The sequence below is a fragment of the Urocitellus parryii genome, chromosome 6 (genome assembly GCF_045843805.1).
Source record: "Urocitellus parryii isolate mUroPar1 chromosome 6, mUroPar1.hap1, whole genome shotgun sequence".
Classification (NCBI taxonomy): domain Eukaryota; kingdom Metazoa; phylum Chordata; class Mammalia; order Rodentia; family Sciuridae; genus Urocitellus; species Urocitellus parryii.
The window spans coordinates 48,525,800-48,540,248 of NC_135536.1; the positions used below are offsets into that span (position 1 = coordinate 48,525,800).

At 36.7% G+C, this 14,449-nt stretch overlaps 1 protein-coding gene across 1 annotated transcript in view; it reads right to left on the reverse strand.

Moving 5' to 3' along the window:
- Positions 1-14,449, reverse strand: part of Slc25a21 (solute carrier family 25 member 21) — a 461,783-nt gene that overhangs the window by 21,812 nt on the left and 425,522 nt on the right. Inside the window, exon 7 of the mRNA XM_077800003.1 lies at positions 4,472-4,636. Within this exon, the coding sequence (XP_077656129.1) occupies positions 4,472-4,636 (165 nt within the window). The remainder of the gene's footprint in view (positions 1-4,471; positions 4,637-14,449) is intronic.

Here is a 14,449-nt window from a genome sequence, read left to right on the forward strand (position 1 = left end):
CCAGAACCCACATCTAACCAATGGAATTAGTGTCTGCACTTTGCAGACCAAATGTAGTTAAACTCACAGTTTCCAAGCTGAGCCCATAATATTCTCCCATATGCCTGATTTTCTCTTTGTGTCTCCCTGCCCCCCCACCCCCGGCAGTGAATGGTATCAGTATCATTATCCTTTCAGTTGTTTAAGCCAAAAATCTAGACATCATTAATCCCCTCAATATGTTTTCTCAACATGCATGTGTATACTCCATTGTCACATCCTGTGGAGTCTGCCCTCTGAATATTTTCCAAGTTGTCTCCACTTCTTGTCTCTACCATGGACACTATTGTCCAAGACACCATCATCTCATATTGAAATCCTTCCTACCTGTACATTCTGCCTTTTCCTCACCACTCCTACTCTATCTATTCTCTGTGCTATAGTCAGAGAAATCAGCTAATTGCTTTGCTTAAAATCTTTTGTTGGCTTCCCAGTTGCTATGTTTTGGATGCGGTTTGTCCCTACCAAAACTTGTAGGTATTGAGAGATGGTGGGACCCTGAGAAAGGGATTAATGTAGTTATTGAAGAATTGGGTTAGTTATTGTAAGAATAGGTTGTTATAAAGTATCTGGTTCCCTTTGTCCCCTTTTCTTTTCTGCAAATGTCTATTTGCTCTTCTACCTTTTCCCATCATGTTATAATGCAGCATCAGGTCCTTACCACATACGGCTATCTGCTCTTGAACTTTCCAGTCTCCATAACTGTAAGCTAAATAAACATCTTTTACTTATAAATTACTCAGTCTCAGGTATTCTGTTATAGCAACAGAAAATGTACTAAGACACTAGTGCTCTTTAGAAAAAGATAAGAGTCTTTAGCATGGTCTATAATGGTTAACACAATCTGTCCCCTGTCTCTCTAGCCAGATTCCTGCCTTCACACTTTTGCTTTTGTCACCTAGGCTGTCTTTCATCTTGTCCCAGGCATCTAGCACCCTCCCTTCTTAGATGTTCCATATGTCTGGAATGCTTGTGCCCATCTGCTGTCACCAGCTAAATCTTAATTCATTCTTCGGCTCCAATGTCACTCTCTCAGGAAAGCCTTTCCTGACCTCTAGGTTTATATTGGGTGCATTTCTCCATCATTATAAGTGTGTGTTTGTTTACTTGTTCTGTCTGTTACTTTCCATGGCCTTGTAAGATCTGATAGCTTCGCACTATTGCATCCTCTGGTGTCCAACACAGGGCCTGGCACCTGTAAGACACTCGGTAAATATATGTTGGAGTCATGCTCAGACTTGCCGACTCCCAATTTTTGCATAATGTTTCTACCACTGCCCTATTCTAGGGGGCCCAAGTGCTCAGATAATTAAATGAAAAGGAATCAGTTCTTCTATCTTGGAAACTAAAATTTGGAGATGAAATTCTGAGCCAACATAGCACATTTCAGCACTGTCAAGGTTTATGACTTAATATTGCTAATAGTCAAATATGTAGGAAGAGGTGCTTTGTCTTTCTCCACTAGGGAAAATCTAATGTACAGAAAGGATTACAGTAGAATTTATAAAACTTCATTTTTAACATAATGACAAACCATATATCATTAACCTCCCTGTTATAATGGTGCTTTGGATAGGGGTGTGGAACAGGGAGATGTTAAAGTCTTGAGTTCTCAGCTTGTTAAGAATTATAATGCAAATTTAAAAATTGGTTCTAAAACCATAGAGAACAAAATGCAAAATCTTTTACTTAAAGATTTGGAAGACTTTTTTTTTAAGGGTCATAACTAATGAATGAAGAACTTCTTTACTGGTATAATCTAGCTAATAGAAAATTCATTTGGCAAAATGCTGGTTGACATTTCACTGAATATAATTAGAAAAAACTGGACAGATAGTGAATATAATGAGACATGGGAAGAAGAGGTCATTCCCATACTTTTTGTGCTCTATTCTCTAAAGGTTTTTCTGGGCAATGGGATATTGTCTACACTGTGGAAGTTATCAGGATTTTTGGTTGCTGCCAATAAACATGTCTGCTCTGGAAGTCTACTGTGACAACTTGGAGAAATATATTTTGTCAATGGAAACCTCCATTTTTAGAATTATTTTTCCAAATCAATATCTTACTTCTTAAAATAAAGAACTTATGCTATATATGACCTTAAGTGACTATTTTTTTCCTTCTGGAATTCTGTTTGACTATGGGATCAAATTCAATTCTAGCTCTAAGCCCTTTAGCCATAAAATTTCTGCCTGCTTCCTAGATAAAGTAGTATCACCTAATACAGTGACTCCCTCAAATGCCAACACTTCGTTTTAATATCCATAAAAGCGGAAGAAACCACAACCCTCCCCAAACTTTTCCTTTCCTTCTTTTTTCTCTTCTTTCCTTCGTCCCTTTATTTCATTTGATTTACATTTACTGAGGAGTCTGCTCTGTGCCAAGCACTATTTTTGTTTTGTTTGGGTACTGCTGGGGATTGAACCCAGGGCCTTGTGCATGCAAGGCAAGCACTCTACCAACTGAGCCATATCTCCAGCCCCCAAGCACTGTTTTAATCTCTGAGAATCAGCAGTAGAAAACCAAAAACGAACAGACAAAGTCCCTGTTCTTATAAAATTTACATTCTTGTATATCCTTTATAAATGGAAAGGAAGAATGGCTGAGAGTAGGGCAAGTTTTGATATTACAAAAAGGAGATAAATATTCGTGAATTTTAAAATCTTCCTTCCTGGTTTGAAGGTTAGAGAAGCAATTGTTTTTAAATATGATGATTTATTCAATATAAAAAAAGACTGATGGTGATTTATTTTTAAAATACTGATCCAAATTAAGAAAAGACAAATCTGAGGATTTGCACATTTTTTTAAACATGATCTAGAATAAAATATCACATTATTACTAACTAGTGACTTCCAAAAGGATGTTTATCTAAACATGATGTTCCACTTTTCACTGTGTCTGTCAGAGAGTTTCTCAAAGTCTCCTGGAGAAGCCCCTTAAAAATAGGGCAATGTTTTAGTCATCATAGGATATCCTGGGCTTTAACAGAGTGTCTGGTACATAGAGCACATATATACAGGCGTGTACCACCACACCTGGCTCATTGTCTTAATAAAACTATTCAGTGAAATACAGCATTATGTTCAGATTATTAACAAGGTTCGTTTGCAAAAGATAAACAAATTCCTCATAGTTTTAGAATATTCCAATGTTTAAAAAAATGACTGGCTTCTGGTTCTTTACTAATAATATAGAACTTTAATACCTTGAGTTTGGATTAATTGTAGGGTGAAGTCTGTATCTGTGGATTTTTTTTAAAGTTCGGGGACATGTGATCATATGTACATCTTATCCATAATTCTGAATTTCTTTCTGAGCAGTGGGAATAAATTCATTTTATTGTAATAGCAAATACATTAAAATACATTCACAAATATATATATATAAGTAAGGTATATGAATATCTAATTTATGTAAACAATTTATATAATTCATTTCATTGTATGTAATTTCTTTTTTGGGGGGGATTGAAACCAGAGGCATTTAGTCACTGAGCCATATCCCCAGCTCTTTTTTGTATTTTTATTTAGAGACAGGGTCTCACTGAGTTGCTTAGGCTCTCCCTAAATTGCTGAGGCTGGCTTTGAACTTGGGATCCTCCTGCCTCAGCCTCTGTCTCTGGAGCCGCTGGGATTACAGAGGTGTGCCATCACATCTGGCTCATTGTCTCAAGACTTCAGAGAGTTGGAGAATCAGAGGAATAGACACTTCTTCTCTCATGCTATACAAATTACTTGTCTCAGAGTCTAAAAAGGAGGTTAGCTCCATGGATGTGCGACTTCATGGGAGGGGGGATTCTATAACTCTAGATTGAAACACATTCTTTGCTAACTTTATATGGTAGAAATCAGGCAGTTGGCATGTCAGTTACCCTTAAAAGTAATGAAAATAATAATAATAATAATTATTATATTGCACCAGAAGCAAATGATTCTAGGAGAGTTTATTTATTGCTTAACCTTAATTAACCTATGTAAATTAAAAATATCTAGGCAAAAATTAAAATTTAGACTGCCATTTTTTTCTCTATGAGCTCAAAATTTCTTTAGAATATGAAAACTTCTACTTCTTAATAAAGTGATGTGACTGAGAAAGGAATAACACAGTGTGTAGAAATTCCTATTACTGATAAATGGAAAACATTCAGATATGGTAGATAAATTTTTACATCAGACTTTCAAGTCTTTGCTTCAAGTCTTTGCTTCACTATTTACTCTGAGATCCTGGGAAATATACTTCATCTTTCTAAACCTTATTTCCTGGATTTGAATGGAATAGCAACACTCATAAGACTGATGTGGGGGTCAAATTAGATAATGGATATAAATGTTCTGTACAATGACTGGGGTATGATAAAGAACCGACAAATGAAGCTGTTATTAGAGATAGCATCCCTCACCCAGATTTTAATCCATTAAATAGTTACCTTATTGACAGGAATAATGTTTTTGACATTGTAGTAGAAGCCAAAATAAACCATGTTGAAAACTCCATGACGTCCCAAAGTTGCTGTAAATCCTTTGTTGAGGCCCTGGAGTCCCAAGCCTTCCTTCTTAATGATTTGTCTTGCATAACTTAAGGTGGATGGTTGCTACAGGAGAGAAAAGCAAAGCCAGAAAGATCATCTTTGGGACTGTGGAACAGAGTAAATTACTGTATTAGCTTCTCTCTAAGCCAGAATTATAAGGATTTTTTTAATCCCAAACATGAATAATCATGCCTAGATCTGTGCTTTTCAAAATTAGAAAACCCCCAAAGCAAACAAAATTGCATGCATAACAACAGGATTTATAGAGAAGATTGTTGGCAAAGAAAAACTATCTTTGGTGGAATTAGTGAAACTAATGTCATGTAATAACTATCACCACCTTCAACATGTAAATAATTGTATCCAATTCTGAAATATGCACTCTAATGAAGGGGATTAGCCATATAGATAAATTAGTAATCCAGAACTACACATCATCCAAATGGAATTTATACTTGGCTCCTGAATCCAGCATATTTACCTTTTTAATTATGTTTTTCTAAACTAATGTTAAAATTAGTCTCAATCCTATTCCCTCAATAGTTTTAAACTGGTGGTAGGTTAGAAATCGACCATGGATAAATGGCTGTTGATTGGTATATATCCTAAAGAAAATAGGCAATCAGTGCATGTATCACTTGCTGTGATAAATTATAAATCAATGGTGATAGAAGAACTAGGTTACCTTTAATTTATTCTTTTTCAGCTCTCTGATTGATTACCCAAGGCTGAAATAACTACTGGGATCCAATCTGCTACTTTGGGAACTTGCTAAGGAACTTACTGCAATTTGCTCTGAGGTTTATAATTCATGACAATACAATTACAATGACTCATGGGTTTTTTTTTTTAAACTATGAGTGATTGTTTCCTTTATTGGAGTTTATACACAAAGGATATCTCGCTCACATTTTGACTAAATATTAAATGGGGGGACATGTTCAGTGTTTAATCCTGCCCCCCGATGAGGCAAGCAGTGACATGACATTTGTTTGGTATTTTACTAGAGCAGGTTGCTGGAGTGGTCACACAGTCTGATGTGATTTCAGTGTAAGTGTTTTCTTATCATGGCAATTAAGGCTACATCAGTAGAATAGACAAAACAAATACAATCAAGGCTTTTCATGTAACTTGTATTTATAGTTGTATAATTAACATAATACATTTAAATGAGCTTTTTTAATATAGTAAATCCTATAGTTTTTACTGATAATTACACGGCTATACTCAACTTCACCTTTTCTTTTTTTTCATTTTTTTTTATTGTTGGTAGTTCAAAACATTACACAGTTCTTAATATATCATATTTCACAGTTTGATTCAAGTGGGGTATGAACTCCCATTTTTACCCCATATACAGATTGCTGTATCACATCAGTTACACTTCCATTGATTTACATATTGCCATTCTAGTGTCTGATGTATTCTGCTGTCTATCCTATTCTCTACTATCCCCCTCCCCTCCCCTCCCCTCCCCTCTTCTCTCTCTACCCCCTCTACTGTAAATCATTTCTTCCACTTGTATTATTCTTCTTTTACCTCTCCTTTCCTCTTATATGTAATTTTGTATAACCCTGAGGATCAACTTCCATTTTCATGCAATTTCCCTTCTCTCCCTTTCCCTCCCACTTCTCATCCCTGTTTAATGTTAATCTTCTTCTCTAGCTCTTCGTCCCTACCCTGTCCTTAGTTACTCCCCTTATATCAATGAAGTCATTTGGCATTTGTTTTTTAAGGATTGGCTAGCTTCACTTAGCATAATCTGCTCTAATGCCATCCATTTCCCTCCAAATTCTATGATTTTGTCGTTTCTTAATGCAGAGTAATACTCCATTGTGTATAAATGCCACATTTTTTTATCCATTCATCTAAAACAATCATGAAATTCATATGGGAAAAATAAAAGACCCATAATAGCAAAAACAATGCTAAGCAGGAAGTGTGAATCAGGCAGTATAGCGATACCAGACTTCAAACTATACTATAGAGCAATAGTAACAAAAACAGCATGGTACTGATACCAAAACAGGCGGGTGGACCAATGGTAGAGAATAGAGGACACAGAAACCAATCCACAAAATTACAACTATCTTATATTTGATAAAGGGGCTAAAAGCATGCAATGGAGGAAGGATAGCATCTTCAACAAATGGTGCTGGGAAAACTGGAAATCCATATGCAACAAAATGAAATTGAATCCCTTTCTCTCACCATGCACAAAAGTTAACTCAAAATGGATCAAGGAGCTTGATATTAAATCAGAGACGCGGCATCTGATAGAAGAAAAAGTTGGCTATGATCTACATACTGTGGGGTCGGGCTCCAAATTCCTCAATAGGACACCCATAGCGCAAGAGTTAACAACTAGAATCAACAAATGGGACTTACTCAAACTAAAAAGTTTTTTCTCAGCAAAAGAAACAATAAGAGAGGTAAACAGGGAGCCTACATCCTGGGAACAAATCTTTACTCCTCACACTTCAGATAGAGCCCTAATATCCAGAGTATACAAAGAACTCAAAAAATTAGACAATAAGATAACAAATAACCCAATCAACAAATGGGCCAAGGACCTGAACAGACACTTCTCAGAGGAGGACATACAATCAATCAATAAGTACATGAAAAAATGCTCACCATCGCTAGTAGTCAGAGAAATGCAAATCAAAACCACCCTAAGATACCATCTCACTCCAGTAAGATTGGCAGCCATTAGGAAGTCCAACAACAACAAGTGCTGGAGAGGATGTGGGGAAAAGGGTACACTTGTTCATTGTTGGTGGGACTGCAAATTGGTGCAGCCAATTTGGAAAGCAGTATGGAGATTTCTTGGAAAGTTGGGAATGGAACCACCATTTGACCCAGCTATTCCCCTTCTCGGTCTATTCCCTAAAGACCTAATAAGAGCATGTTACAGGGACACTGCTACATCGATGTTCATAGCAGCACAATTCACGATAGCAAGATTGTGGAACCACCTTTTCTTTTAAGAGTATTAATTACAATAAATTACATTAAACTTAAGAAAACTTATCTTTGTAACATGAAAATACCATGTGAGGATATATCTTGAAATAATAAAAGACATCTCATGTAGGAAAACAAATTCCCAGAAGGTTAAAGTTCACTATTCTATAACATGGGACATTTTCATTTCGGTTCACTATCAATCAAAACGATTTATTTTGGTCTTCATCAGAGAAGAGGACAAATTGAGCAGAAGATCATTTCTCCTGGGAAGGCATTGGCAGTACTGAGCAAACTGCCTAGGAGTGTCTTTCTCTGAAGGCTGTCTGAAGACAGAGAAAGGACAAGAGGTGGCTTTCCTGGGAATAAGAAGAGCAGGGCAGAGGTGAAGTTGCACAGCCAAACTGGACCAGTGTAGTGCCTTCTTCACCAACCTAAGTTTTCCATTCTCACACAGCTGAGAACCAGAGGGCAGGAAGGATGGAAAGCTCAGAGGCTATCAAGGTTCTAGAGCAATGGAGGAATCAATGACTTTAATGCATTTGCAGATAATAAGACTTTCCTAAAACAAAAAACAAAACAAAACAAAAAAACTAGAAAGAAAATATCTATTGCAAGAACCCTAGTTTGCTAAGTCATCAGAATTGGGATGACTAAACTAAGTATTAATTTGTGCAGCATCTTTCTTACAATCTTCAGAAAAGAAAACTCCTACAAAATCTTGGTGTCAACAAATATTCAAATGGCATTTATTGATGTCTGTGTCCTAATTTTCACTTGTGTAAGTTCTGGGTGGGTACAAGAAAGTGTAACACATGGATTTTAAACTCATGCTCTGTTGAATTGGAGCCCTAGTTGTCAATAAGTAGATCAGAGAGTAACATAGTAATTGGAAATAGGAGCTTAGAGGAGACAGCTCCAGCTTTGAGTCTCAGCCATAACACTTGGTAGCTTTGGCAAGTATTTCATCCTCTCTGACAAAATCCTTATTTCACTAGTTTGTATATAAGGGTAATAAAATTCTTCTCAAAATATCACTACATGTGTCCCTGTATAGCTATTAATAATAGTGGCAATTATGCTGACAATAATAAATCAGTAATAACAAAATCACAGAAAATTTTACTTTTAGTTGAGGCAGTGGCAGTCAAAAGGTGGTGGCTGAGTTGAGGGAGAAGAAGGATATGCTTAATGTTTCTTCCTTCTGTATATGTTTTCCTTTTCCCAGTATCCTAGACCCTTGTGATGAAGTCCATCAGAAATGCATGAGGAATGCAAAATAACACATCTGCTTCCTCTGAGACCCAACCAAATCCAACCTCCAGGTTAGAGATAACCTTTAGTGCATAGAGCCGAGGGTTTGCTTCTTGAAGTTGGCACCTTGGTAAGAGCCCTCTACTTTGGCAAGCCTATGGGCTCTAGAAGCAAGGCCACAAGGGATCAAAGATTGGAAATAGAAAAGCACATAAGCTAGGCCTCCACTGCATGGCTTTGGAGCCTAGAGTGCACTTTCACATATGTTATCAGGTACCTGAAACATGGGAAACATTCATCAGTGTCACTGTTATCACAGATGCTCCACCCCTGTTTATTGTGTAACTTAATCCTCTCAACAAGTGTGTGAGATAGGTGTTATCATCCTCATTTGACACATGAAGAAACTAAGGCTTAAAAGTCAAGTTATTTGCCCAAGGACACAGAGTACATGAGTAGAGCCAGAGCTCAAACTGGGCTCTTGAACTACAAGTCTATGCTTTTATACTCTGCTTGGTTCTGTCATTCTGACATATGTGATTGCTTCTTTCAATAACCCTGTAAGGTGGGCAGTAGGTACTGTATATTCTAATTGTGTTAGGAAACAAAGGACAGTTAAGCAATGTTCCCAGGTAAAATGCTGCTGATAAATGGCAGATTCTGCATCTAATCGAGTGTTCTTTTCACACTCATTTTTGTTATATACAGGTGACAAGATTTTCAGAGTTTGATAATCAATAGAAAGAGCTAACAGATACACTATAGTACAAATGTATTTTTTTGGCAAGTTGGGGCCTTGGGATAAAGAAAAACTTCAAAAATTAGAAGTAAAAGTATCATGTGTGTTTTTTGCTTCATTCAGGGACATTGTATCACACACATGTAAGCAAATATTCAATTAGAAAGGCAAAACATGACTTCCACTAGGATGCTTAAACAGGAAAATATAGAATCATTTTGACTAGTTCTCTGTAAACACAAGAAATTTTACTAAACTTATTTGATTACTGGGCTTCCATTTCAAAATAAAATGGTGGCTGATTACCATCATCAGCCAAATGATTCCAATACTATCCAACCCAGCAGGTCGTCCATCGGTTCAATTTCCCTGTGTTAGTTAGATTCACTCTGATTTTCATATTTAGTTACCAGTTGTGGGCCAAATTGCATTATAACTTTCCTAGCTCTACCTTTCATTGACTTCATCAGAGCTGCAAGCATGGAAGAGTAAAAGGATTGGGATGTAGCTAATGTTGTGATAGCACACTGATTTTGACATTGGTTTTTAGGAATCTTCAGTTCACTGGTAATTTTTAGAAGCATTTTCATTGGAAGTAACTCAAAATCTTATTTAACTCTGATTTCAGCTATTGCCAACTGGTAATGCTGGACACTCTGTGTTCTTTCCTGCATTATTAAGTGCCTCTAGATGCCATGGACTGTGCTAAACATCTAGCACAGTGCTTTGCTTATATTCTATAGATTTGAACATTTTTTTGCTTTAGTTTTTATTTGGAGATGTATGCTGATAATTTTTTATGTACCTGTGACAGTATTCCACAGGTACATAAAAAATTATGTTATGGAATATGTAATCAAATTTCTGTTTAAAAGGTCCTTAAGAGGTTTAATTTTAAAAGAATATCTTACACGAATTAGACCAAACACAGAAAGGAAAATATCATGTGATCTAACTTATATGAAATCTTTTTTTAAAAGGTCATATAAAATATACAGAGATAGAGAATAAAATAGTGTTTACAAGGGCAGTGTTGGAGGTAGAGAAGGAGGAGGAAATGGGGAGATATAGGTCAAAGAATATAAAGTATCAAAGGATTCAAAGTACCAGATATGTAGGATGAGTAAGTCCATCATGAGAATCATAGTTAGTAAAATCAGATTGTGTTAGAATTTTGGTTAAATAAGTATAATTTAGCTGTTTTCACACAAAATCGTAACCGAGATGATAGATGTTAATCTGTTTCAGTATAGTAACCATTTTACTATCTATATGTATCCTATAGCATCATTTGTAAATCCCAAATAAACACAATAAAATTTATTTAAAAAATTAATTTTAAAAGATGCAAACACACAAGAACACACACACAAAGAAAGAAAGGAAAAGGAAGAAAAGATTCTTTGCAAACAATGCTCCTAGGCACCACTCTGGGGCACTGACTCCTCACTCTCCAAGATCCTAGTATTACTTACAAATCACTGAGATGACTTATGGCAGCCTGAGTTATTTTTTCTGGCATTCTTCCATCCAACTACTGACCATTGCTGGCTCTGATTAGCTTGTGTGATCATGGACAGAGGTTTTAGGCAGTGGGCATTGTTCCCTGGGTAAATAGCTATCAGAATATGGTCAATAGGTACAGGCGTGGGGTGTGTCAGTGGATTTCCTCCCTCTCTAAGGCCAGGAAAGAGTTCTAGGCACACCATGTCAAGAGACAGCACGCTCTACATGTGTTCCTTTACTTAATTTCTAAAGCCGGGCTAATTCTGTTGCATTTTATTGCCAAGGGAATGAGGGTGTTGCACTGGATTTCATCACGTGGCTGGAAATCAAACCGGATGAGACCTTTACACAATGGATTGTGTCCACATTTGCACCTTCAGAAAAACACTGCTTTGTTCAAAAAGAGAAGACCTGTTGCTACATTTATGTAAGAGAATATGATGGCTCTTCAGGAGATAGACGATCACCTATATTTTTGATTACTCAAATGAGGTCTTGATGCATTTTCATAAATTTGAAAAAAGAAAAAAGAAACAGCTTCCTTTTATTTGAGAACAAAATGTAAGTGAAAGAAGAGGAGAGGAATCAGGCTTACAAGTCTACATTTATACATTTATTTTAGCTTTAGTTCATTAATTCAACATTATAGTTTATTTTAGTAGAACATGAGTGTGAACAAAGAAGATACCCCAAATATAATTATGTTCTATCTACTTTTGATGAACAGATATATTTTAAAACAATCTGAACCCTCCCAGATGCTGAGCCATGGAGCTATCTGGACACCCAGTTGCTGCACAGTAGTCAGCGTGGCACAGGCCCTAGAAGTGAGGAAATGGTGACACTACTTTGCCCTGCACTGTTGGCAGAGCAGGAAGGATGATGACGATGTCATGGCCACAGGAGCTACTGCTGAGAGGAGACTGGCGATATCTTTATGGTTTCAAAAACACTTTTGATTTTTCTTAGAGCTTTTTAATTATTCAGGTTTCTCTATCCAAATGAAACCATTGTGGTTGAGTAGAAATAGGCTTCTATGTTAATACTCAGTTCTTTACAACTACTAATAACCATTGGACTTCATGTTTACTACTTATAACATGGGAATAAAGCCACCAACATTATAAAGAGAGAATGTGAAATATCAAATGAGCATCGAGAAAAGTGGAAGAGTTCACAATGGTGATGAGAGGGATGAGATAAGGGAGAAGTGTAGGCACAAATCATCAATTATCTTCTCTTTAGACAGTTCTATATTCATTTGAGGAATCAAACACATTGTATGAGTAACTTACAAAATTACAAAAAAGTTTTTAAAGAATCAAATAAAGGGAAAACATCTGACATATAATAGATGTTCTGTAAATGGTAGCCATTATCATTAAAGTCTTGATTCTGAAAACAGAAATGTAAGGTTCCTGGCACAGCTGAGTGGAAGGCTGAAGTCTATTTTCTGTAAATGATAATAGAGAAGTAACTTGGCTGCTCCCTTAGGTATTGTTGAAAGATAACTATAGGAATAGATTCATATGCATAATTTTCTTTTCTTCTCACAAACATCACAGAGTGGAAAGAAATACTTTAGGTACTGAACAGTTGCCAAGCAGTGTTTCACACAGTAATGCAGGAAAAATTTGAACTTAATACAACATCGTGAATGCTGACATGCCCTTGAAGCTGGCTTCTCACACTATCTGTGAACACAACCACACACTTTCTCTAAATAACTCAACTTCTCTCTCCTTTCCTTGAAAGAGATGACAGCCCTTCTATCTACTTTATGTTGACTCCACATAACATTATGAAGTTTAGTTAAGCATTTGTTCATTGTCTACAGTAAAAGTTAATCACCAAGTTTTGTGATATCCTATCTGATCTAATTGGTCTCTATTAGTTGCTAAGTTCCCAGCACAGAGTGTGCAGAGCCATATTTAATGGTGTTATCCACAAACCAGAAATAAACTCTGAACTAATTTCTTTTCAAAAAAAGTTCTTATCTCTAAAAATTTTACCATTAATCACACATTTACTATCTGTTCACTGACTCTTAAAATTATAATTATAGAGCAAGTAAACAGAAGACTAATTATTTCTTTCTTGGGTTGAAGAAAAGAAAAATATAGAGGTAAAATAGGCTTTTGCAGTTTCCTAAAGGTTTATTTAGGAAAATTGCATCTCCTTTAATATTTGGGGGTGAGAATGATTATGTTCCCATGTAATGTAGTCAAAATGAGAGAGTAGAAGGAAAACCTGTGCCCCAGTCACACATCAGAGGCAAATCCTATAGACCTCAAGGGAAGGAAAACATAACCCTTTAGCCAAATAATAACTTTGAAGTAGATTTCAAAGTGGAGAGAAAAACTGGGAAACAATTCATACAAGATTTTGCTCCTGGGGAGAAATTCACATTTTCCAATCTAGCAGAGAGCATGTCAGCCAACCACCACTTGGCTTAGTACAACTGATAGGGGACTTCTAGTTCTTGTAAATATAAAGATTTTAAAAAATGTATTCAGTTAGAGGGGAGAAAGTTCCTATAAGGACAATAAGCTACAAAGTCACACTTTTGGCAAGACTGGACTTGCAAACCATCTCCTCCAATAGGAAAAATCCCATGGCAAGCTTAGTCTTAAGCCAACGAGATTACAAACCAGAACAACTTTTTGCTGCGTTTAGTTTGAAGGACGGTGGGAAATTTGCATCTATCCTGATTTTATCAGAACATGTTTTTATACCCACTGAACCAAACCAGAGCATGACAAAGCTGTGATTACTCTGCTCCCCACAGAAGGTCAAGCATATTTAAATTAGAGACCGGTTTTCTTTATTCACTGTGAATTTCAAGATGTTGGCCAAGGCTCTGGTGCTGGAATTGGAGGAAGTGTGGCTGGGATTATAGTCTTTGATACAACAGTAATTTAAAAAGTGAAGGCAAGACAAGTACCCTTATTGAAATATTTTATATACAAATTGGAAGGATATGAAGGCAGTATCAGAAACCAAAGTGACTACAATTTCCTTTAAATGTTTGAAATAGTTTATGGTTAAATTGGGTGGGAAGGAAGACTTTATGGGTAACATATCTCTAACTGGCTAGAGAATTAGCCTAGACCACAGAGAAGATAACCAGGGGGTCTGGAGCTGCACAGTACCTGCCTTGCCTGAGAAGGCGTGCTGGAACTGCACTTGGACTCCAGGACTGCAGTTCCCATCAGGCAGCTGCCAAGACCATAACAGAAGGAGTCTCTACTCTCAGTACTGCATTTGGACCTCTGTTAGAGGATCCTTGTCCTGGACCCCATGCTGCAGAGGGCCCCATTCTAGTCTTGTTCCAGCAATGCCTTCTCCATATAGCAAGGGAACATTCACCTACATCTCACCTCTCTCTCTCTCTCTCTCTCTCTCTCTCT